This window comes from Pygoscelis adeliae, unplaced genomic scaffold (assembly GCF_000699105.1).
Source record: "Pygoscelis adeliae isolate BGI_AS28 unplaced genomic scaffold, ASM69910v1 Scaffold83, whole genome shotgun sequence".
In the NCBI taxonomy this organism is placed as follows: domain Eukaryota; kingdom Metazoa; phylum Chordata; class Aves; order Sphenisciformes; family Spheniscidae; genus Pygoscelis; species Pygoscelis adeliae.
In genome coordinates, this window is record NW_008824467.1 from 2,455,194 (window position 1) to 2,481,238 (window position 26,045).

General features: G+C 37.7%; 1 protein-coding gene across 1 annotated transcript in view; it reads left to right on the top strand.

Annotated features, from left to right (window-relative positions):
* Positions 1-26,045, top strand: part of ZNF608 (zinc finger protein 608) — an 82,790-nt gene that overhangs the window by 21,800 nt on the left and 34,945 nt on the right. Inside the window, exon 2 of the mRNA XM_009321100.1 lies at positions 14,204-14,459. Within this exon, the coding sequence (XP_009319375.1) occupies positions 14,204-14,459 (256 nt within the window). The remainder of the gene's footprint in view (positions 1-14,203; positions 14,460-26,045) is intronic.

Genomic DNA, 26,045 nt, shown 5'->3' on the forward strand with positions numbered 1-26,045 from the left:
ATAAGTGAAATTGAGGTAGTGAGATCATAGTTATTGAAAATTGCCAATATATTTCCATACTGAAAAGACCCATCAAAAGTGGCTTTTAGAGCCTGAATTCAGACCAAAAGAAATGTGTGTGTGATCTCAACATTCCTAGGTTTTAGAACCACAAAGCAAATTGTTTGCATTATGGCATGGAAATTAGCTGTACTATGCCATAAGCACTGACTGTATCCATTCCTACATTATCATCAGACTCTACATGATTTCGGAATGTGAAATAATACTCACTTGTTTGGGGGCAGAACAACAGATACTGTGTTCTTTCTATGGAGCAGTAAACAAATACTCCTCGGAATGCAAGTGCCATGACACTAATTTTAATAAAACACATGGTGATTCCCTTTTAATTATAAACAATATTGAAAGGAAGCAGTCAGTCTTCAGTAGATACTTAAGCTGACCCACTATCGGGTAGCTTAAATACCTATTTCTTTGCTGTGTAAGAGTGAAGAATTTTCTGTATCGTGCTTATCGAGATCAAAGCAGCTTGTATTTATCTGATTCTTTTTGCCATTTTTTCTCTATAGAAAAGCTAGGTTGCAGTGTAAGAATGTGTATGAAGTTCTTTGCTTATATTCAAAGATCCACCAACTCTGTCTCTGTATCTCGGATGCCTGTGCATGCTTTTTCCAATGTTTTGTGTGTGTGTGCCTTTTCTTCTTTCTCTATCCTCAACACACAAGCTGTGCATCTTGAGGTATGGTTGAGCCAGTCTCTTCTGCTTGGCCATTAGTCATATTGATTCTCCGGTGATAAAGGAAGCTTTGCTTTCAGTGCTGTTTTAACAGTACAGTATCAGGGCCTGTCACATAAACATTGTTGACATCAAAAAGACTGCAAAAACGTGTAATTTTGCAAAAATACAAACTGAGTTGTATTTCACCTTTTGTATTTCAGATAAAAAAAGGAAAACTGACTAGGTTGGTTTTAGCGTCCAAAAGGAGTGAAATTCCAGAAGCAAATAAAAACAATGACAAGAAAATTTAACTTCTTCCTTTTTCAGTTACCTAAAATGCTAGTAATAATACAAGCAAGGTAGCTTCATTTTTAATCTCAGTCCCCCTTTAATGTAATTTAGCATTGATACAATTTTCTAAGTTTTCAGATGGAGTAGCTCCCTCAAAATTGAAAAGTATGCCATTAATTTCAGTATCTGAGAGTAGTGTTTTGAACGACTTTGTTTGCAAGTAGGCTTTGAACTAAAATACTGTTTACATATTGAGAACTGTTGTCAACCAGCGCGCTTTTTATGTTTTATTGTAGTATAGTATTTGCTTTAACCCATTTAAGAATTAGTCCAATAAGAAGGAAAGGAAAGGTAGCAGAGGTGTAATAAACACTGGTTTAATTTTTACAGCACAGTACATTATAGAACTATAAAATTGTGTGATTAGCTAAGTCATTAACACTGTCTTAAAGCAAATAAGTGTTTAGAGCTTGACAGACTTAGTGCTAAAAACCTTTCTAACAGTGAATTTAAAAAGTAACCGGTCTTGCTTGGAATAAAGATTCTGCTGCTGTGCATCATCAGGAGCTCTGTATTAGGGCTGTCATCCAATTATTATATTCTAATGCATTCCCTGTTTCACAGCACTCATATCGATATAATTTTGGTACTTCCTTGAGAACTGTGCCATGTAGAACCTGCAGAGCATTTGTACAGGATCACCACCAAAAATTAGTTAATTGAGTTAAGTCTTGCTCTCCGCTTTATGAGAGGGTTTCTTTTCACTTGTTGTTTTATCCTGTATTTATTGGTAGTGAGTTAGGAGGCATAGTAAGAGCCAATCTAAGAGTCATTATAGTCAGTTAAAGTCTCCACTTTTCTAATAGGACCCCATTGATCCAGGTGCTATGTTGTTTATGCTCTTAAATCAAAATTTTCAGTTATGATTTAAGAGATCTCTAATTGCCTGGTATGAGACATCTCAAAAGTCCCAGATTTTTGTACACAGACTGCTCAGTGCTTTCTGAAAATGATGTCTTTAACTTGGAAATCTAGAAAATCTCGACCGTGTTTTGAATACAATCTAAAAATAGAGAAACAGTCTCTCTTTTTAATTTGCTAGATACTGGGAGGCCACTCCTGTCAAACTTAACTCATGTCACTTGGCGCATTAAGTCCAACATTTGGTATTAGTTTGTATTAGTTCATTCAAATTTGAAAACAATGTTAGAGAACATTTGGAAGACAAATTTCCTGTTCCAGCCAGCTGAACAAAACCATAGCCTCTTAATAAATTTAACTTCTTTTCAATCCAAATCCCCCCCCCGCCCCGCATCAGCTTCACAATGGTTGAATCACTTTCTTGTTTTATGATGCACTTATGAAGTTACTGCTCTGGAAAACATAGAATGACAGAAAGAGAGAATACACTGAAATTAAAAACCTGAGATGTTTTAGGGTGGCTCTCATAGCATGGTGTTCTTTTTGGACATGTAAGAGAAACATATCCTTTTTTGGATATATGTCAGAGAGAATCTTTCCTTTTAAAAATGTGGATATATTCCCAAAACATGTCTAGGATAAGATAAAAAATAGTTCTAAAATTTTGTCAGATGTTAAGCTTCAAGTGATAGATCTTTAAGGACCTGGTGTGTTCCAGGCATTGCTTTCGCTGTGGGAAGATAAAGCACAAAGTGGGCAAAGGACTTATACACACAGTATTAAGCTATCAAGCATCAGTGTGAGTTTAAGATGTTGCATGTCTCTGCCAGCAGTTGCCATCTCCGTGGCTGTGCTGGCAGAATGATTGTGTGAGAATTGTCTGTCCCCTTCGGTGCTAAGCGTACACTTAGCCTGTGGTTCCACCTCTGCAGAAACAGATTTCAAACTGAGCTGTCACTGTCACACTTTCCCATGGACACTGGATAACTAACTGGCATGTCAAGAGGAATCCCACCAGAAGTGTGAGACAGGTCGTCTGATTTTTTTTTTGGCTAGGTATGAGTTGTCCACCTGTTCAGCTGTGGGAACACAAGGACCAATACAAGACTGTACCCTTAGTTAAAATTGCTATTACACGTGTCCCTGAAGCAGTAAAGCTGTGGAAGCTAACATTGCCATGGTTACCTGAGCAAACAATCTGGGACTGACATCTCTTTGCTCCAGCTGTTTACTAAAAGGGCAGTTCTACAATATGAATCTGCTGCTTGAAACGCTTCCTGCCTGTGTGTTGTTCCATGTGTGATTATGACCCTCTTAGCTGTGTCCATTTGACTAACAATACGCCATCCTCCAGTAGGATATGTATGTGTAATATTCCAGGTAAAAACAAGTGAAGGGAATGAGTGTCTGGAAGACCACAGCAAAGTGGGAACTTTTAAAACGGCTCATCTGACAAAGAGTATGTATTCTTGAGCAGTGCCTAAAGGTATAATTGTCGCATTACTGGCTCTGGGGCAGCAGAGACAGTCTAAAAGGTTCCTGTTTCTTGTGCCCTCTTTGCTCAGAAGTTAATTGCTGGCAGTACCTGAAATAGCTTATATAAAGGTAGCTCTGGAAAGTCCCCACAAACTACATTCTCTCTTCCAGCTTGCATACCCTTAAATACGGTATTGGTAGAATTGAACGCAGGTTGTTTGCAGCCATGCTGTAAGGCATCTCTCTATTTTTAGACCCTTGAGTAGAGTCCAAACAGGGTAATTAGTGACTGGACAGTGATTGGGCCAAGCTTAAAGACTATTCAGTTAATATTGCTGCATTTAAAATGCCAGCAACAGGTTGTTTGAGGTCCATCTCAATAGGCATGTTTACATTTGTACAGAGGAATAACTGCTCCCTTTGGATGTATATTCTTGTGGTGTTTTCCATTCATTTATATGTAAGAAGAGTAAACCTCTAGTCAGCCACTCTGCATAAAAGTCAGTAAGAAAGGCAGAATTGTGCCTTTGAAGACCGAAATGAACCTGAAGATGAGTTGGTAGTATTTCTACTTTAGTTTTTCTAAGTCATTAGCAAGACGGAGTAAATGAATGCCTTGAATGCTGGCTAATTTGATTATAATAGTAAACAGCTCTGGTTTTGAGGGAGAGAAGAGCCATCAAACACTTCTGTGCATGGATGTTCATTTCCAAGTATCTGAGTAATGATTGAGGTTGTATAATTGATACATTTGGGAAAGGAACACATAGAAGTTGTCACCTTTATCCACCAAACAGAGCTTTTGCAGCCTTTCACAACTTCCCATATGTTAATGAAAAACATTTTCTGAGAAATTGGCAGCTTCGTGCTTTGTAGCTGATGCCAGCTTTTTTCATGGACCAGTTCAAGGCAGAGCAAAGGGAAAAATGCCTTGTTTTAGTGCATGAATTACTCTGACAAGCTTTCACATTGCCCCTCCTCTTATTAATATTCTTTTTGATGTGAGCTTGTAAAACAGAGGATTGGCTGTTAATCTCTGGGATCTCAAGGGCTTTTGGCAGTGGCCCATAATTGATGTGTTCACATGGCTGTTGTCTGACTACTAATGATTAGACAGCAGTGTTATCTCCCAGCTAAATCAGTGTTGCTTATAAATCACACTTGATAAACTGCAGTTGCATTTCTTCAAAGGATCTGTACATGTCTATATAGTTTGATAGAACTGCCAGAGTAATTTCATGATTTCATGACAGCTTAGATTAGGTATATTTTTTATTTCAGTTGAGCAAAATATCTTAATTTCTACCGAGTGTACAAAAATGTTTCTTTTTGTTTGTTTGTCTTTCTTATAAGCTCATCATGCAGTGGATAGAATGGAAAGGATATGTACAATTAGGGCAGAGCAGAGAATAGAAGGTGCAAATAACTGCAGAATGTAACACATGAAAAGTAGAATACTTGGACTACTGATTTCTTTTGCTTTATTTAAACAGGAAGGGAGCTTCATTTGCAGCAGGTGTTGATAACACAACACTATAAAAATAGTCTATGAGACAGTGTAAGAAAGGAGGAAGTTAAAGGTTAGATTGATGTACTGAAACACAAGGTGTTTCAACAATGGTGTCTGGGATTTTCTGGGTGAAATGGGGTCCTTTGCATGCCTCCATTCTTTCTCAGCAAGACAGGAATGATAAGCCCTTACTGAAACTCTGCAAATGTAAACTTTTGTCTGTGTTTGGGTGCTTAGAGAGCATGCTAATGAGGATCCCAAAGTGGTAAAGCAAAATCAATCGGGGAAAAATGTCTTTGAGGTAGGGACATGAGAACAGAGATCTCAAGGTGACCTGCTTCTAAGCCACAGAAAGGACAAGATTTGGCTGTCTGTTCAGTAGCCTGTAATCAGATGATTTGGTGCTGATAGTGTAGATGCTCTCATGAAAGAGAATTAAGAGAACACTAAACATGGGTTTCTCCTCTCTGCCAAAACTGAATGGCCTCAGAGCTGAGGCAAGTAGGTCAGTAAATTTAGAAAGGTCTTCCCTGCTGACTTCAATTCTTGTATTTGCCTTCATACTGTAAGCTTAATCCTTCAGTCTCATTGTTAAGGATTATTGGACACTTTGCATCAGTACCATGTTCAGTTTAGAAAGAGAAAAAGAAAAAAACAAAACAATTTGGAGGGAATAGGTATTAGCGGTTTCCTCCTCACAAGATTATTGTCCTCTTAAAAATCTTCACTGTACATGTATTATTTTCAGAATTTTTGTAGAGCTCTTGAAAAATTATTTGAAATGCTGATTACTTTTCTGCCTGGTAAAACAAACACTACAGTCCAAATTCTGCCCATAGTTATGCTTCAGTGGGACTACTCTGGATTTACACCAGAGTAAAGGTGTACACCAGTTGAGAGAAAAAAAACCCCTTATAATAAATCGGCTTTCCCTAAGATATTGTAAATACCTCAAACTGCATTTGAGAATAAAGATTTTATTTTTGTTACTAACTGTAGATATTTAACAGCAGGTAGTTGCAGGGATAGCTAAATAATAATGCTTCAGCTCTTTTTTCAGTTGAAGTATCACAGTGAAAAGGAAAACTGAAAGGTCATTTTAGAAGTGTTTCCTTTAGTGACTTGCTAAATAATCATGAATGTGTATGTCCCATTCTTAAAAGTAATAATACTGTCTTGTTCTTTAAATAAAATTGGGACACGGTATCATACACTTGGTAGTGTTTGTAGCTAATACCATGAAGTTGGTCTAAGAAATATAGAGAAAAACTAACTGATACAGGATCCTGCACCCATATTGAAAAGCGCAAGTGGGAGACCTAGGGCAATAATACAGGAATATATTAACCAAAGATTTACCTGTCTTGCCTAAGAAGCCTAAGGGCTAGCTAAATTAAAAATGTTGGGGTCCATAGACATTGATAAATATAGGGCCATGAAGTCAAATGATGAGTTTTCAGAACATACTAAAAAATGTTATCCATAAGAATATAGTTAGGCAACTAAAAGTTTTTGGTATACATGGACCATCAAGGAAGCTCAGTTCTGTTTCTGAGGATTATAGAGGTTCTTTGACAAGCTTTCGGAAGAGAAATTAATAGTTTAGTTGATTTTTCTTAAGAAAAATTTATTGAGTTGAGGAAGCAACAGCCTGAATCATAATGTACGCAACTTTGCACTCCCAACGTAGAGTAGCGGGCAAATGGGTAAAAGGCAACAAAACCCTTTGTGATAGGCCATTAACATGCAGAAAGTCGAAGAGGTGCAAAGAAAGCATTTCTCTTCTGAGTCTTGTTTGCCCACTGGATTATACATTGCACATTCCTGGAAAAACTCACAAAGTTATATTGATTCTCTATGTGCCTTGCACTCCAGAATGGCTGAAAAGGCAGCTATTCCACCAGACTGTAGTCACATCATTGACTAACTGAAACTATCTTTTGGTAATGGAGAACTTCTGCTGCGGGGTCATAGGGTTGTGGCATGATTTGCTTGGACATTGAGAATGAAAACTTGAAATGTAACAGTTAAATGCATTCAGTCAAGATGCAATTAAATTATCCATTATCTTCCTATATACAATTAAGAGTGGGAAAATTTTCCGTGGTCAATTGGTGTCTTGATATGTCATAGAGCACGCATAGCTTCATTCCCGGGTCAAAGTCTCATACCTGTTACAAATAAACATTGGCAACTTCAGGGTACCATTTATTAATAATGCTGTGAGATTTCCATAAGCAAATACCTTTATCTTTTTTCAGGCTCAGAACCCTGAAAGGTTGAGTGTAGCGGAAACCAGAAACTTGGGAAGAAAAAGAGGTGGTTGTCATCTTTAAAATGAAAAACTTTTTTGTTTAAAATGAAAAGCTTCTAAAGGGTCACAGAACTCAATAAAGCAGTACCTAACCCTTATCAGCAAATGGCTGTGCCTCGATTTTTACCATATTCAGTTGCATGACATCATCTGATACTGGAGATCATCTTATGTACATTCTGTCTAAACCCAAACAGTTCAGAGAAATACCTTGACTGTTCAGAAAATTTCCTTTCTTGACTGTGGAATACAGTGTATCTCTCTAGACAGGATAGGTATCTTGAGCAAATTTCAGTGCTTGTTTATTCTGTATTAAAGCTTAGCAAAGCACCCAGGCTGACTGAAGAAAAGTTTGGAAGTGCAGACTGAAGAGCTGACCAGGAGGAATCAAGTTTCAATGGAGAAAGGTGTTTTAGAGACCTGTGGACAAAATTATCTCAATGAATATGATTTTCGTGGGCTGAAAGAGGAGAAATGTCTTTAACTAGAAATTTGCAGGTGGTAATCTGGGCATCCTCCCAGGACTCTGCCAAACGTTAGAGCTGACATACAGTTTTTCACAGATGCAGCCTTTGGCAGAAGGATATCGCTGGCAGCTGTCAAATGCTAATCTTTCCCACAGTAAAACGGGTGAATGGCTTTGGGAAATCCCAAGCATCTGAGCTAGAACAGAAGATACAAGAGAGGACAAGGAATTTTCCATGCCTGTTGTTTAGCACCATTGTTTCTGCATTAGACCCTACTCAAAGCTTTGAGTTTTCATCATGGTCTTCATTGTATATAAATGCTGTCCTAAAAAAAATTAACATTATTTTGTCTGTGGAGGTGCTGTAGATACAGTCACATAATGTCTGAGGAGGTCTGGAGGTCTGTATGTAGAAAGAATATGTAACTGTCAAAAGATTGTGAGTTTGCAGAACTGTGAGTGCTGGTTCAGCAGGCATAGAAGATCTTGAATACAAGGGGGAATTTTTTCCTTGTTCCTTGTAGTAAAAGATGAGTAGCATAGTAAGAGTTTTAAGTGGATTTTTTTGCTTAATAACAAATATTCAGAATATTGAAGTTATTCCAGATATAAGTGATTCGCCGATTTACTGAAAAAAAAAGTGTCAGTTTCGGTTAGTGTGTCTTTTTGCTTGCCCTCCCCCCCCCCCCCCTTTTTTTTTTTTTCTTCTTTCTTCTTTTTTGAAGTGGAGAACTTAATTTTAAGAGTAGGAAATACTTGGAATCTCCAAGTAGATGGTACTTGTGTTACTCAGTTCAACACAATTACATACCAGGTTTCTCGTCCATACTACAATATTTGTAAAGCATAAGCATATTTTTTTATTATTCTGGAACACAGGTTTTAAAGTCTAAAATTCGGATGAAATTTAGGCAGTCTGAATAGCCTTCATCCTTCTTTTATATTCAAGCTCTTGTGATTCTCAACTAAGTTGACCAAAATAAGTAACTTCGTTAGTACCTCTAACTTTCCTGTATTTTGAATGTAAGGCTTGTAATAGACCAAAATTCTTCTCTACATCCATGTCTTGTAGTATTTCTTTCCTATTTTCTAAGCATGTCCTTCATGGCACTGACCTTTTCTTCCAACAATTTGATGTAGAATGTTTGTTTGCCAAAAATGCCTTTTTAGATAATAAGCATGGGTTTTAATAAATAAAATGTCTTTAGGTAATGACCTGTATTTCAAGGTATAATTAAATCCTTCTCATTTCAAAATTAGTACTAGTTTATTCAAGAAAACAAAACATCAATTCTGTTAAGTATGGTGTCAAAATGCCTCTGAGTGGCCTCTTCTTTGAATTTAGATGCAAGAAATACTGAATTGAGATTAAATTGAGATTTTTTCAGATGAAATGGAGATTCTTCATAGGGGTAATTTCTGTTACCTGGTAGAATATGAAGGAATAGCTTTAGTTTTTACATGTGTAAATTCTTTGTGGGGCAAGGTTAGTAGCAAGAAGAGATTTAAAGAACAATCAGATGTCTAGAAAGGCAGACACACTCCTTAGCACACAGACATTTTTTCCATGTCACATTCTCCCACATTTGCTTTCTTCCAGAGTAGTTTCATTGATTTCATTAGACTTGCTTCTGATTTATAACACTGTGAATGAGTTTAGAATGAGGTCTTCTGGGGTCACTGTTGCTTTAGAAAATTAAGGTGGGGCAAACATACTTTATATAAAAACAAGGTAATCTCCCTTTCACCTTAAAATCTAGAGAAAGCAGTTTGGAGAAAGCAAATCTTCCATATAGGGCTGAAGTCCTTTATTTCCTGTTTTGCATTTCAGCCATAGTGATTCTGTGAAGTACTAATTCATAACGCTAAAGAACTTGTGAGTGTCATTTTCAAGCTTGGAGGATTCTTATTCCTTTCAGTCTTTATGTTGGTGTCTTTTTTAAGGAAGGATTTAGTTTTGCAAAGGGTCAGGCTTTGGTTTTTAGGTATATCCCATAATAGGATTTGGATCTTCTTTCCACATTCTTTCTACTAGTGCAGACATTGCCACTGGGAATGCTTACAGTAGATTTTTTCTCAAATTAAAAAGCAGTGCTTTCTTGGAAGGACTTATCCTGAGCCTTAAACCTGCTCCTCTGCCTTTCTCCAGGCTACGTATTGGTAGATGGATTAAATGGCTTTTGGTGTGTACATTTCAAAATCACCTGGTGGGTGACACTGCAGTAGTGTATGACCCCGTTTGGTCTTAGATTGGGAGACTATGTCATCATTGAGATATATCTTCAAAGATATACCTTCATTAATGAGGTAGAACTACACATACATTCATACTTATACATGTGATAGCACACTTCAATGGGTCACATCACGTGGCCTGGCTGCATGGCAGCTATTTTCTAGTTTGCATTTTGTGATTTATGACAGAAACATTTCACACTTAAGATACACACCCTCTGAAAGTTTTCAAAGTTGAAATGAATGAAATACATAGATACAGAATACTTCCACTTGATAATATGATCAAAAGTTATCCGTTTCAATCTCTGTGAAAAGTGATTTTATTTTGAATACTACTGTAAATCCGCTTCTGTCAGATTAGTACCATGTCAAATAGGGCCATAGGTGTTCCTGGTATCTCGCTCTTCTTTTATTCAGGTGAGTTTTCCACAGGAGTACATGAGAGACCCTGTCCCATAAAGACTTAAAATTCTCCCATTTCTGCAGAAATGGGACTATGATATGGCTGATTGCAATAGCATGATGTTGGACGCTCTCTGATCTGGGAAGTCCGCTCAAATCTGTGTACCTTCTTCTGTGAGTTCAGCATTACCCACTGGAATCTCTCCTGGTTGTCAGGAAATTGTGTACAAAGGACACAAAATGTTAATTTTCAGACATAATTTTCAAAGTTTACACTGCATCAGGAAGATGAGTTTTGATGAGCAGAACTTAATTCCAGCATGTAAAGTGCCTGAGTAACTGAAGGAGAACCCTGCTTATTAGAAAGTCTTGCCTATTTCTAGTTAGGATGACATTTCCTCTTTCTTCCATACCCCCTTCCTCATCTGACTAACGTTATGCAGCCACCAAAATTTTTTTTTTTTTGGTCATGTTCAGATAGAGGAGCACTCCATGGAGCACTGACTACATTGCTTGGCAGGCATTCTTCATTTTCTGTGAGCTTTCTACTACTAAGAGCCATAGCTCTCTGATACAATCAAACACTTGGCAGTGGAAAGCTGCCATGAATAACACTCCAGCTTTGTAGCCTTTGTCACTAATCAGCTCTCAAAAGCTCTTGGAATTAGGTGAATGAAGAAAATATTGCTTGAATATTTCTGTCTTTTTTTGAGCCCTTTGATTATGTGTATAAGGAGAGCATCTATGTTAGTAACCTTCCTCAGATTCAGATTTTCATTCTCGTATTGGAATCTCTCGTGTGATAAACAGCAAGGCTACTGCTCAGTATGCGCCAACACCTGGGAATAATCATGCAAAAATAACAGTGAGAAACTGCAGAGCATCTGTTCTTGACATTAACTTTCCTCAGTTTGACAGACTGCCACCACCAGATGTTAGTCTTATGTGCCTTTTTTCCACTGGAGATGGCGGCCTTCCTGCCTCTCTCTGCCTCTAATAGCTTACATCAGTGCCCTTTGGAGAATTCGTGAAAACAATTGTGTCACCGCAATGATTGCTAAGAACCACCACTTTACTGTGCTGATGTTAAGATTATCAAACAAGATGGGATAATTTTAAAACATTGAGAACTGGAGCAATATTTAAGCTCAGCATATTTTTTTCTTATGAGTAAGGTCATATTTGTGCAATGAACATAAACCTCTGGGACAGTAAATGTCCACTTAATTCTTGACCAAAGGCTTAGTGTTTTAATTCACAGAGCAACAGCCCCTTTTACTGCACTAGTAACTCTTTGGCCTTGTCCTGTGTGTGTAGTGGAAAACATGGACATTTATTAGCAGGTATAAATAAACCAAGACTGAGTACAAATATTTGTAACAAAGAACTTAGTAGGGTACACTGTCAGATCCGTGCTTTCTTCAGCTCCCCCTCACTGTTTATAATACTTGGAAAATGGAAGACACATCTGCCAATTTAGTCTACATTCATATAAAACATTGGTTAGTTTAGTATGATAATAGCAAATGTTTTGTTTTTTCTCTGGCTTTGTGATGAGTATGTTTTATGGAAGAATGATGTTGCATGTGTAGTAGGAGGTTTTGCACAGCTTTACAAAACACCATGTAAACTATCAAACAGGCCATTCATCAGCATTTCTTCATTTTATAAAGGGATGTGGCTTAGCTTTTCTTAAGCACTGGCCGCCATTTACCTGCCAGTTAGTGATCCTGGTTCTCTTCTGGCTTGAAGTAAGATACATTAAAAACTCCTCTAAATTATGCCTGAGGTACACATTGACCCCGTTTCATTGACAGAGCCCCATTACACAGCCAGTGCCAAGGAGCGGGGCTCTGTGCCATCAAACTGTCTGCCTCCACTTGGCATCAGACAGACAGAATCTGTATAGCATAGAATCAGTGTCCCCTAGTACTAGGCATACACGGTTATGGTTTTATGTTATGCTTACTTTTAGACATTGCAAGTTACAGCTGCTGTTGGGGGTCAGTTGATACTTGACTTGCCTGTGTGCATTCAAGTCTGCTCTGCAAAGCATTCTTGCCTGTGCTTTAAGTCTGCAACTGCAATGGCATAGAGAAGAATAAAGATATCATTGCTTGACTGCATTGTTTTTATGCCACAGGAACTCTGCTTTACTCAGTAGAGTTTTGCTGGTATTAGCAGGTTTTTACTCCTAAAGGATGCTTATAGTATTCATGTTTTGCTTTCTTTTTTTTTTTTTTTTTACTTTGTTCTCTCTAGTCTGAAGATTATTTTAGTCCTAAATAAAAAGAACCCCCCCAAAATGAGGAAGAGTTTGGAGAAGAATGTGGTTAGAGGTCCCTCCTCTCTCCTCCCTAGTTCTAGTGTAATTGAGATCAGAATCCAGGCTGGTCATACAAAGATCATACAAAACATTTTTGTTAAATATCTAGCACACTTAAGGCTTGTGTGCACAATTAAAAGTGTTGGCTCTCAATTTGTACGTATGAATAGTGCTCAAAGCAAAATAATTGTTACAAAGGCTAATTGTAACAATTGTTACAATTTTTAAAAAGGTCTTTAAATTTCAGATTTCCATTTTATTTTCTCTTTATGAAAAGTGGCCATGTGATGAAGTGAGCTGATCTGTAATACAAAGGATATATAATACAAGGATAATACTCTTTAGTCCTTTCTTCTCTTTGTATCCCCATTTGCCAGCTTGGCTTTTAAAGAAAGCAAAATTAACTTTGACCTACATTAAGATACATTTGAATGAAACCTAGATGACAACGTACAGTGAGTCATTATGTTTTCTGTTGAGTCTTCTTACGGGGTCCAAAATTAAAAACAGCATAGATTTAAGATGTCTGATCATCTATTTGAAAGCAGCTAGAAAGCAGCCATTTTTTAAAAAATCATTGGATTGAAGAATAATTTCTTGGTGTGATATCTGTGATCCAGTGGGCCAAATAAACATGAATTGTCGGTGGCGTAGCTATTTGAGTGGGCACATTCATATCCTTATTTAGCTATCTTTTATGTGACAAAGGACCTTATGGCCACAGTAAAATACTGAGAACCCTCAGGCCAAATCTGTATACAGAAACTCTGCTACTGTGTATATTGGAAGTCATATGGGAAAGATAACTTCTCCAGTTCTATAGATATTGTCTCTGTGTGAATTGTCTGTGTACAGACTGTCTGGCGAGTTGTTTTCTTTCAAATATGCATTTTCTAAACCCTGAGAAATTAGATGGTTTGGATAGATCCTTGTTAAAGTCCTCATCTGTTATTTCAAGTAGAAAGATGTGAATGTTATCTGTAAGCTGTTAGGTAGGTGATCCTAATGTATTTTAAATGGTTGGATGACAAGAGATTATATTTGGTGCCATACGGATATTAAAATTGTTCTAAGTGCTAATTTCTCTATGATGCACATGAAAAAAATGGCATTTATATGTCTTTGTACTGTCTTTATAAATGTTTTTCTTTAAATAGAAAATGAAGTTCCCAGTTTGCAAAATTAATTTCCATCCACAAATCAGTCTCTGTCAGCACCAAGAAAAAAGTGGCTTTAATCCTTGTTTTTAAAATTTATTATTTCATACTAGCAGTCTATGACAACAGGGAATAGTCTTGTAGAAACTCAGCAATTTGCCTTGTTTAGCATGATAGATATTTTTGTACTTAATTTTTCATGTGCAGCATTTGGGCTGATGTCAAAAAAATTAAACTCATAAGACTGAAATTACCCGTGATACACCAAATCCCTGCATACACAAATGCAGTCTCAGCAAACTGGGCTTTTTTTTTTTTTTAAATTTATCTTTTTTTTAAATCTCACAGCACCATTATAGTAAGTTTGTCTGTTGTTTTCAGGTTGATCCCCTGTTTACAGTGCCTGCACCTCCACCTCCGATTTCCAGCAGTATCACACCTCAGATTCTGCCTTCCTACTTTTCCCCATCTTCATCCAATATTGCAGCACCAGTCGAGCAACTTTTGGTACGGACTCGTTCAGTGGGTGTAAATACTTGCGAGGTTGGAGTAGTAACAGAACCCGAATGCCTTGGACCCTGTGAGCCTGGGACCAGCGTGAACTTGGAAGGAATTGTGTGGCATGAAACTGAAGAAGGTAAATTGTTTTTTCCATTAGGTTTGTCTGTGAGATATGTTAACGAGGAGGAGACTTCACTGTATCTGCCTGGGTGCCAACTAAGGACTTGCTAGTCTGTTGGGACACCATTATGTACAATGGCAGTCACAGCTTTATAGCTCAGCTAGTGAGTTTTTCTTTTAAAAACAAATGGCAGGTTTTTTATTATTTAAGCAACTGTATTTTCCAAATGACCTACCGTGTAACCCCAGTTAACAATAGAATTGTTTCCTATTGCTATAGTGAGGAAAGCATATGAAGAAATAGCTAATAGAATAGCATAAATGTACTATTTAACTGTACAACATGAGGGGGATATATGTGATGGGAGTGGATATATGAATAGTTTATATGAAAACTTAGGTGAATATTTTGGAATTCAGAAACTATGATAAAAAAACGCCACCAATACATAACAATAGAAGCCCCAGAGACCCCGCAGAAATTCAATTTTATGTGATTATTTTTTGCATTTTGGTTATTTGAAACATGCTTTAAGAGGAAAGCATTCTTGCTTGAAGAGAAGTGTTCCATCTGGTGAAGAAGTGCTATCTAAACCAGAGTGATTTCTTTAATATCCTTTGAAGGCATTTGGCCAAGTAGGAGTGCTGGAGAGCTTTGGGGAATACTAAACGTTGATTTGCTATGATTTAGAACAAAGTAAGTAGGAAAAGGATTATGCTATGATATGCAGATTTTTCCATTTTGGTTTTCAAAAGCTCATTATTAAAATACCATCTTTCTCCTGTTAATGCTAAAAATACTGCATGTGTACATTAAACTGCTGCAATTTTTGGTTTAATAATAGTGGATTTCTCCAGTTATAGCTGCTTGAGAGTCTTCCTATGATTGTTCTTATGTTTGTTTTGAGGATTATTTAATTTTTAGTGATCTATCTCCTTCAACAGTGAAAACAAGATTATTTACAAAAGGATATAATGAAAGAATACAGCAGTGCATTGCTTCGTGATAAATCCCGACATCGTTCAGACATACGCACAACGGCATTTAGTCCTTTGCAGTGATATATAAGACCTCACCAAAGTGCTCTACACTGTCCTCTCAAAAATCAATAGAGAGAGTCAGATTTACTTGCTTTTATATGCTTTCATCTATCCATCTTTCTCCCTGTGTATGTCTACAGCAGATTCATAAGGTAGATTGATCCTTTTAGATTGTTTTTAAAGCACAGTATAAATTCTGTTTTAAAATATCCCTGCAGAGATGACTGCCCTTAGCAGCTCCAATCTTCCCTGACTGGCCTGTATTAACCAGAGTTGGAATGTGTGGGCGTTAACTGTGTTGACATGAAAGAGCAGTAGCTGTTAATAGTGTTATTCTTGCTGAATAAACTAAACTTCTGACCCCCACTGAATTTAAGAAGCCTGCCTTGTTAAAGGTTTGGCACCAGAAATGAAGTATTAAAAAAAAAGTGCATTCTGGTCAGAATGACATTCCATTTACCAGTTTCTCAGCACTCTACTGGTTTAAAAACTCTTGTTAGTTAATAGAAATTAACTCCTTTAACCTTTTCCCAGGTTGTCTAAAACAATTTTCTGAAACAACTCAGAGATCAATGACAGCACGTTTGAGTGAAACGGTTTTGAATGTGCCTGTTTTCACAGTTTTACAAATACTGTTTGACGACACTACAGCTATGAGCGACTACAATAAGATAAAATGGGATTCTAAAATACTCTAGAAAAATAGCTAGAATGTAGATTAAGAGGCTGAAGATAACTGATATGATTTCATATTGTATGGTTTGTACTTTGCTCTTTGTGTTTTACTGTTTCAGACACTGCTGACTGAAGAAAATAACATAAATTTTACTGTTTTTCCCAGTGTTCACAATCAACACTGTATTATGAAAAATGAGTTCCTAATGATGATTTTTGCATTTTAATTAAGTTTTGACATTTGGGGCACACATACATGTATGCATTTAGCTGTTTTCAAATTTTCTCACATGTTCATGAAAGCAGCTATATAGCAGCTTGCGTGAAGCCATTTCTGCCAAATTTTAGAAAACAGGGTGCAGATGGGTCTTCTATTTGTCTTTAACAGAAGGAAGATCATCAGATACTCATTTTCTCCAGTTACGATTTTGACTTTAATTAGGCCAGAACATGACCTTTCCTAAATTGGTGTAAATCCAGAATACTCTGAAATCTTTGTAATTGGTGACATCTAAAACCATCTTGATGTTCATAATGACCAACTGAAATACAAATTTCTTTTGTGATGCCCATATGTTTCTTTGATATTCACTCCCTTCACTGCTTTCCAAAACCTAATAAAAACACACATGCAAACTGACATCTATCTAGCTGTCTATATAGCCGATAGCTTTTTAATGTGAAACAATTCTAAGCAGCTAAGGTATGAAAATTGCTGACTGGCTTGTGTTTTGAGATATTTGAATTATTTTGTATCTGATTTAGCCACTCTGTAAGATGAGTTGTGAGGTGATTAGAATAGGCTTGTAGGATGTCTGCATACTCTGTGGCATATGGGAACTGTGAACCAAATGTGCTGCTGAGCAGCCTTCATATGCTGCAGCAACTAGCTGTGGGAATGCAAATACAGAAAGGATGTGGTGATCACAGTTATTATAATAAGAACAGTAGAATGAGTAGAGAAAGATGAAATCAGATAGTTTATGTAGAACTCATTATTAAGTGTAATATATGTTTTATAGAGGAGAAGGCGTATACTTGAGAATTCATGTTTTGAAGGTTTTCGCTATCTGAAATAACCAGTTTTCTTTTAGGAATGTTAAACAAGTTGTCACATTCTGTTACATTTGTTTTTCAAGGTCAGAAGAAGGATGATGTTAGGTTTTATTTGTCGTATTTTTAAGCTAATCACTCCAAAGTGGGGGGAAAAAAGCAGCACTGGATTTCAGACAAGACTGTGGCAGATCAAAGAGAGCGTTGTTACTACAGCTCTTTTCATTTATTCCATGCCAATCTATTCAGTTGACTTGAACAGCAGATTTAATAAATCAGACCGTTTTTCCCAGAGTGTTTCAATCTTAAGACGTGTAGAGGGGAGCTGGCATCTGAAGTCTGTCACATTTTATTACAGGGCTTTGTAACTAACCATAGCTGGTTACTCATATAATTGACTGAGACTGGTGGTTATCACGTGGGCATTTCTCAGTTGTGCTACTGTGTTGTGTAGTGTTTAATTTCTACATATGTAAGCAGTAGGCATTTTCATCTGCATAACTACTTGATAATGTGTCCAAAGTGGTGTTAATGGCTGTAGAAAAGAATATTGAGGGAACTAGTTGAGGCTACCCTGTAGTAGTGGAATGAGAAATGGTTATGGGCAAGTCAACCTGAAAGTTGGCAGCTGATGCGAATATTTGACACCAGAAACTACGATCCAGTAACAGTAAAAGTCCTTCACAAAAAGCAGCTTGGTAGTGTTATTGGACTGTATTTTTTTGTTTGGTTGGTTCTTCTGATACTCTGGGAAAGAGCTGCTAAAAGTCTGTATTGCTATTCTGAGAAATAAGGTTTATCTAGAATCAGGTACTTGCTAAATCGTGTAATTATCTTCTGGGAAAACAGTTTTGAAGAGAGCAGTAATTGTTTCTTACTGCCTGGAGGAAATAAAAATGACCCAGAAAAAAGTGAAACCACCAACCAACTTTCTAAATTGCTTAGAGCTTGCTTTTTTGTTTAGTTTCTCACACTCAGTTGCCCTGGGTCATGTCCTGTTTTTGGTTCTGCATCTAGTAGCAGAGTCTGCCTTTACATGTGGGAAGCACTAGTTCTGATGATGTCCTGTTTGCTTGAAAACTGTGTAGGAGACAGCCATCCATCACCTTGCTGCCTTTGTGTGCAGAACAAGCTGTCTGCATGCAGCATTGAGTTCTCACATTGCTGCACTGACTGACATTCTTCCTCTTTGTGCAGCTTGGGTACCACTTGTTGTTGTTCAGTAACAAATAATGGGGAAATGAGTTGTATTTTTTAAAGTGTCCTCTTAACAGGGTTAGCTTGTTGATTTTTATAACTTGAGACTAGTTCTCAAATGTAAGAAATAGGAATCTGCTGGATCTTAGAAATCTGATGGGATCATCTCCAGGGTATTCCAAATTCATCCTAGTATCAGTTCTGACACTATTTCACAGAAATTTTCAGTAGAAAGGAGAACGCTTAGATGACAAAGAGGCATGCTGGTACTTGTTGTGTATGGGTTTCCCAGCCTGCCACGTTTGCAACTAATATGCATAGATGTTGTTCTGAAAACATAACTGTTGCACAGAGCTGACGTGGATTCCTCCCTGCCTTACTATGTGGTGTTAGTTTCACGAAAACTATTTTAAAAGAACCGTCTGTTTTAAATGTCTTTGGTTATATATCTGTGTTCGTACATGTGTGTATAAGTAAGGGTTTGTATGTGTCTACAGAAATAGAATTAGAAGAATGAGTAGTCGTCTGCCTGCCTCTGATTCCTCTTAGCAATTTTTGTGGTTTAACAAACACATTTTCCTACTTTCACAAATACAAAGGCATGATGAAACAATGAAACTTGTAATGTTGAAAGCCGTGTCAAATATGTAAGTAAACAAATGCAGAAATTAGAGGTTTTTTAAAAATCTGTTTTATCAAAGAATGTTACAGTAATTCATAGAAATTCAGCTAAACATGATTAAATCACACTGTTGTGTTGAGCTCAGGCAACATTTATAGAGATAATATCCTTTATTAAACCAAGTGATAGCGTTGTAAAAAAAACAGGTAAGCTTTCGGATTGGGTGCATTTATATTCTGTCCTTTCTGTGTGTGTAGACCATTGACTTGCTGGATACAGGAAGCAGTGGTTTGGTATTGTTAACCACCATACTCAGTTCAGAATTGAAAGACAGTGGGTATTTTTATAGGAGAGAAGCATAAAGATATCCATTGCTCAAAAATCAGGCTTTGTTACATTCATGTTACAGAGAAGCAGTTTGTGGACAAGGTAGTTTTTTTGGCTAGCTACATTAACAGAACACCTAAAACCCAGCTATTTTCTACTGTCATGTGAGTCATCTGCTGACCAGTATAAATGTCAGCCAGTATCAAAATGTCATCTGTTCAAAAAAAGCCTATACACATGTTTATATTTTGAGATGTTATGTTTATTTTTTCATCTTTCTACTGTCTGTGATATCAGACCCACTAAATCAATGGATTTAAGGAAGCCTGAGATAGGTGATTCTTTATAGACCTCAACTGTCTCATCGTATTATCTCAGGCACTTGGAGTCTGACAGCTAGTATGTGTTACATAGAAACTTGTAGCAAGAGAGAAATGGGCTATATCTCACAATGGGAAGCCACAGGCTTGCATAAAAATGTTTGTGGTTTATGGAAGCTCTACCTACTTTACAAAAGGAATTTGGGAGATTGTACTTTGGGATGTACGCAGACTTTCTGAGAAAAGTTTTAGGAGTTTAATATTACAGGATTCAGACTGTGAGAGGGATTTAGCTGTAGTACACTGAGGTTTGTTGGGTCTGAGGGGCCTTTTTGATAATCTCAACAGTTTGCCTGACCTTATCAGTGTATACATTTGTTTAGGGACATAAATTCTGACATTGTCCTGTAACTGGCTTGTGCAGTGTTTCTTGCACATTTGTTTGAAACATACGGTGCTGGCCAGTGTTAGAGGCAAGGAGTGGGCTAGATGGGCTGCTTCATCAAGGCCAGTATGGAAAAAAATTAATTTTGATATATTTTACTGCTATAACATAAAATGTTTGTGCTGCAAGACCCAAAAAGGGCACTGTTTTTGACAGAATCATACCATCATTTAGGTTGGAAAAGACTTCTAAGATCATTGAGTCCAACCATAAACCTAACACTGCCAACTCCACCACTAAACCATGTCCCTAGGCGCCGTATCTACATGTCTTTTAAATACCTCCAGGGATGGTGACTCAACCACTTCCCTGGGCAGCCTCTTCCAGTGCTTGACAACCCTTTCGGTGAAGAAATTTTTCCTCATGTCCAATCTAAACCTCCCCTGGCACAACTTGAGGCCATTTCCTCTTGTCCTATCACTTGTTACTTGGGAGAAGAGACCGACCCCCACCTCATTACAACCTCCTTTCAGGTGGTTGTAGAGAGCGATGAGGTCTTCCCTCAGCCTCCTTTTCTCCAGGCTAAACAACCCCAGTTCCCTCAGCCAATCCTCATGAGACACTGTCACACACAACCTTTGATTTCACAATTAGACAACTACTTGTAGTCTATTTGATACTGTTTTCATCTGAAATAAATGAAGCAAATAGTAATTTTAGAGCCAAACCTAGAGCCAAAGCCCTGTATATCCACAGAAGTCCCTTAAAATGGTTTTAAACCATTGGGACTGGCTCTTATGAACCAGGTGTACATGGTTGAGTTGATGTGGCTTTAATGAGTTGCCATGAATCAGCTGGGCTATGATAACCAAACCTTTGCAGGCTCTTTGTTCACAGCAAACAGTAGATAAATCATGTCAGTATAAACCTTCTCAGTGAAGGAGAAATGCAAAATAGGTTGTGGATATTCCCTGCTGGCAGAGCTATATGTTAGATGGGAGATATTTTGACCTCATTGAGTTTAATTCTGATTCTTTTACAAAGCACTCCTTTTTCCAGAAATGTTCAATTAGTCATTCATTTAAACAGTAATTTAAGTTTAAAGCTCTTTGTCTAGGTGATGGAAAGCATCACAGGTTAGTGAAGATCTGTTACGGGGGGAAAAAAAGAAAGAAAAAAAATAGGTGAAAACAGAACCACTGCTAATTTCCAGGCTTTCTTAATGCAGCAGAGAAATCAAGCTAGTTCATCACCTCCTCCATTCCTTCCCAACACTTGCTTCCGAAGATTTTTGAAGACTGCAGACCACCACTGGAAGAAAAGCACTTAGGAAATTTGTGCAAAGATGCTGTTAACATTGTTAAATTTGGTATTTAAATGCCAGTGTTCCTTCTTGAACACATACACACCACAGGGTCTAACTACTGCTAGTCCTACAACTTTGTTTAGAGAGGCTGTACGTCTCTATTGCATGGAGGGATGTGTGATTTGTTTACTGCCTAGTGCTTGTCTTGTTGCTTCACTCTTATGGATACAGATGTAATGCTAAGCAGAGCATAGCCACAGTACAGTTGCAATAACTGACCAGAAATATCCACTGTCTTATTTAGCCAGGGTAGTAATGGCCAGCTTATCTAAAGGGACCTGGAAGATGCCACATTTTGCAGCTCAGTGAGAAGACTGGGTGCAACTCTCTTGGTATAACCCAAAGCAGAGAATGAAAAAACTTAACAAATTCCAGACAGTGCTTACATAAAAAGCTGTATATTGCCAGACTGCTACAGAGGAAGACTCCCTGTGCTGCTTGTACATACATAGAAAATTATCCCTTTTACAAACAAGCATATGGGGGCAGGGAGGGTGCATAGAAAAAAGGAGGAGGATAATTGAGATTGGAAACATTTGCTTGGAGCTATTTGAATGTGAAACTGAGCCTGCTCAAGCAGTGAGGTTATGAACACTGAAGGAGTTGCTTTAAGAAAAGCAACAGTTTTGAGCATTTACTGCTCAAAAGCAAAATTTCAATAGCAGCAGATTGCTTAGAAGTGAGACTGTTCCAGTACAGAATACTTGCAACATGTGGTGTTTGGATTTATAGATAGCAGGGGGGAGAGATGACTGCTAATGAAGAAAGTGTGTATGCGTGCAAGTGTTTTCTTACTAAATAAATACCACTGGAGTAAGGAATGAAAGCACAACTGAAATGGTATCTTTAACTGGTGTGGTTCAGGGATTAAACCACTTATTTAAAGATGTTCTCACAGTCACTCTAATTTTGTACATAGTTTAACTAGTTAGGACAAGCTGTGGTCTTCCAGTTTTGTTACACTCCTAAGTATTGCTGGTCTTCCGCACTGGTGAATGAGAGGTTCTCTTGGTTGCTGGACTGTATGTTTTCACTAATACAGATTAACATCAATTTAATAAAATGATCTTTTTTCTCTGCATTTCAGGCTATGTGGCGAAAAGCTGCTATTGGCATTGGGACTAACTTGCCTGTATAAGATCAGTAGCTGGCCTAACATCCAGCTTTTCATTTTTTAGAATCAGTGGAAACTTACATTTTGTCACCCTGAGGGCATATGCATAATTCTTTCCAGTTATTACTGATGTGGTAGTAAGTAGCAACTAGGCTGGAACTCTTGGTGACAAGAGGCAATCCAAAAAGCAGAAGGAAAACCTCAATTTAGATTTTGAACAGTGAAAAGTTCTTTGGCCTTCAGGGTTACTAAAAGATTACAGCTTATATTTTTGTTCTAAAAGAGGGAGACAAGAAAGGTAGAGGTTGAGGATGAAGACAAAGAATATCAAAAAAGAAAAGCTCAAGGGAAATAGCTTTCTTGATTTAGACTGAAAAACTAGGTCTAGATTTATTAAAGCTATTGTTGCAATGGAAACCACAATTGAGGTTCATCAATTTCATATCCCCAAATGCCATAAGATTTAGGGGAAAAAAACATCTGGGATAAAAACCAAAAGGCCAGTATTAGAGCACTTTGCTTTAGTTCTGTTTTTTTTGGGGGGGTTGGGGTTTTTCTTAAGGAGTATCAACAAAAGCAGAAAAACTTTTATGTCCGTCAAAATTAAGACTGGTTTATATTTACTAGATGCAAATTTAAATCTCAAAGATTCTTTAGGGGGGGATATAGCTATGGAAATAAAAGGCCATAGAATTAATTTTAAGGGCAGAGTTTACTACCCTTGTTAAAGATTTAATGAGAATAAAAAAGAATATTTAAGAAAAGCCTTCTTTTCCCCTACTTTCTTTTTTTGTTTGTTTTAATGATGTCAGTGACTTGTTAAGCTTAGTTGGGAAGTTTACTAGGGCTTTGCTTGGGGTGATATTTTAGTGTATTTAAGTGATTTTGTTTTGTTTGAATTTTGTTGTTGTTTCTGTATGAGTGTTAACAGGCAGATCAGGCCATTTGCTTTTTCTCTAGTGACTTAGCCAACAGTATAAAGATCTCCATTAGTAAAATGGAACTGAAGTTAGTTGTCAGTAGATGGCAATTCTGTAGCCGGTCCCTAACACTGAGGACAAGTGTTGTTGAGACTCAGTTTCAAGCGGGGGCAGTTCCAGATCAATCTTCCAACTAATCTAGAGGTGTTTTTTCTTCCCCAGTCACTTAAAACTTCTGCATATAAGTAGGTTGAAACAAGTAATTACATTTTACTGCCTGTTTACTTTCCCCTACAGTGACTGAGCCTGTACTTCTTAACCTTGCATTCATATAGAGCTGGCTTTTGTGGATCTTTTAAAGCCTGAGGCTGTGTGACCCCCTCTAGTTGGGAGATTTTTAGAAACAGAAAGAGTCGTCTCAGGTTTCACTAAAGGAGCTGTTTTCCTTAGGGAAGAGATAAGCTGATGTCAACTTTTAGAAGAGTATGACTTATAATGTGTGTTATGGATTTTTAAAAAAAGCTTACTTTTTAGGTTATTCTCTACAATTTTATTAAAGTCCTGAAAGTTACGACTGTAGGTTCTGTGGTTTCTGAGAAAGTTTTGCAATGAATTAATATTTGCTTCTTGAGAAATTTTGTTCAAACCACTACTGGTGGCAGTGAAGCCAGTACAAGTTTGCATCCAAGCCAGTTTCATCCGGAAGAACCACTGGCTATTGGTAGACTTCAATAAGCTTCAGAGTAAGAAGTGTCACTGGTTACAAGCCTGAGGAATTAAAAAAAAAAAAAAAAAAATGTTCCTGGGTTGCAACAATTCCCAGCTAGAGACCTGTATTTGGAGGTGATACAACCTGAACTAAGGCCAGTGGAAGCTACTAATGTTAGTTACTTAATGAAAATCAGATCATTTTTGTTGAATTCTGGAAGAGAGGATGACATTTCAGCAGTCTGCACACACTCCAAAAAGCCTTTCATTTTTTCATTGTTGTATAAAGGAAGGAAAAAGTTTTCCTTGGTAGTCTTATAAAAATGAAGAATTTAGTATTTTTAAGCACATCAGACCTGTGTGACTCTTTAAGTGGCAGTATAGTTTAGTTCTTTGACAGTAGCCAATTTCTGAGCTTTTTCAACTTCACCAATTTTTTGCAAACCCCAGCTAGGCTCCATGTCTTCCAGAGTGATGGGCTACTTAAGGTGGGAGTGAAAGATCTTGGTTTTGAAACGTAGTGTCATAGTAGTTTGTTTCTCATTCAGCTGGCTAGTCAGGGTTTGTTAGAAACAGATTTAGCTGGGAAAGCGTTCAAACATAGTTCTGGTGGGGAGAGAAAAGGCGGCAGCGAAGTTGTCCTCACAAGTGCTGGTGGAAGGCTGAGAGATCTCCACAGTGCTTCAGACTTCCGCCGATCCAGCATGTGGGAGCAGAGGCATTCATTGAACTGCATACATTTTCTTCCGGTCTAGCTCTTTTGGAAACTTCCCACAACAAGCCTTCACATCTTATTTGAGAGTTGTCTGCTAGGTTTTGTGTGTGTCCCAAAAGCTGTGCAGACTGGTTTCTTTGAATTTTCCTTTCTCCAGCACTTGATGTTCTGACGGCCTCAACTGCTTCACTGTTATACTGAGGTGCGGCTTCTTGCTGAGCAGGGAAACTGCAGATGCCAGTGGACTTGAAACAGATTTTGAATGACTACACCTCCCCTGCAAACACCTTCCTATTGACAGTGGGAATGAAGTTGTGTAGCATTTTAGTCATCTATTTCATGATACCTAGTCTGGAGGTTTTTCCACAAGAACTGACAGGCAGTTTCTCCCTCAGATGAAGATTAAAGGTGGGACAGAGGTTTGGATTTACCAACTGGTGGTGCATTTTTATGAAACATGAACAAGGCGGCTAATGCCATTTCTTTTTACCTTGATTCTGCCCATGCAAGTGGCACATGAAATTAGTAAAAATAAGGGGGGAGAGAGACTCTTGAGGGACAGGAGTAAATCTGTGCTTGGTTTTGCTTCAAGGCAGTGGGTGGTGATTGGGTTACAAATGGTTCTGTTGGTCTAGACAAGCAAGTGACAGGAAATAACTTAGAGAAAATGTTTTTGTATCCCCAAAGCATTATCTTCAAGGAGCACAGTTAGTAATTCTGTTGTGAAAAGAAACCTCCATTTGGACAGACAGCTTGATGCAGGCAAAGCTGCTAATTTGTTTTCAGCTTCAAGGAGATTTAGAGTCTTTGCATCCTTGGCAGTAACACACAACGTAATTGTTTCCCTTCTCCTTAATCTTCACTCTAGCTGCATTGGCTTAGAGTATCTAGGAAAGGCTGGAACATTGACTGAATTAGCTGCACTGGATAGCTTCTCTTAACAGGCGAGGAGAAGCTACTCCGGTACTCTTCTGACTTTCTAGTATGTGAGGAGAACACTTGCTGTTCTTTTCATGATTACATCTAGTTGCAGAAACCCTTTTGTGCAGAAAGGCAAATAAATTGTTGGGTATGAAAAGGAGGTGACAGAATTAATGTTCTTACACTGGCAATGTTACTCAGTTATTAGGGGCTCTCTGTAAATAACAGCTTTGCTTTC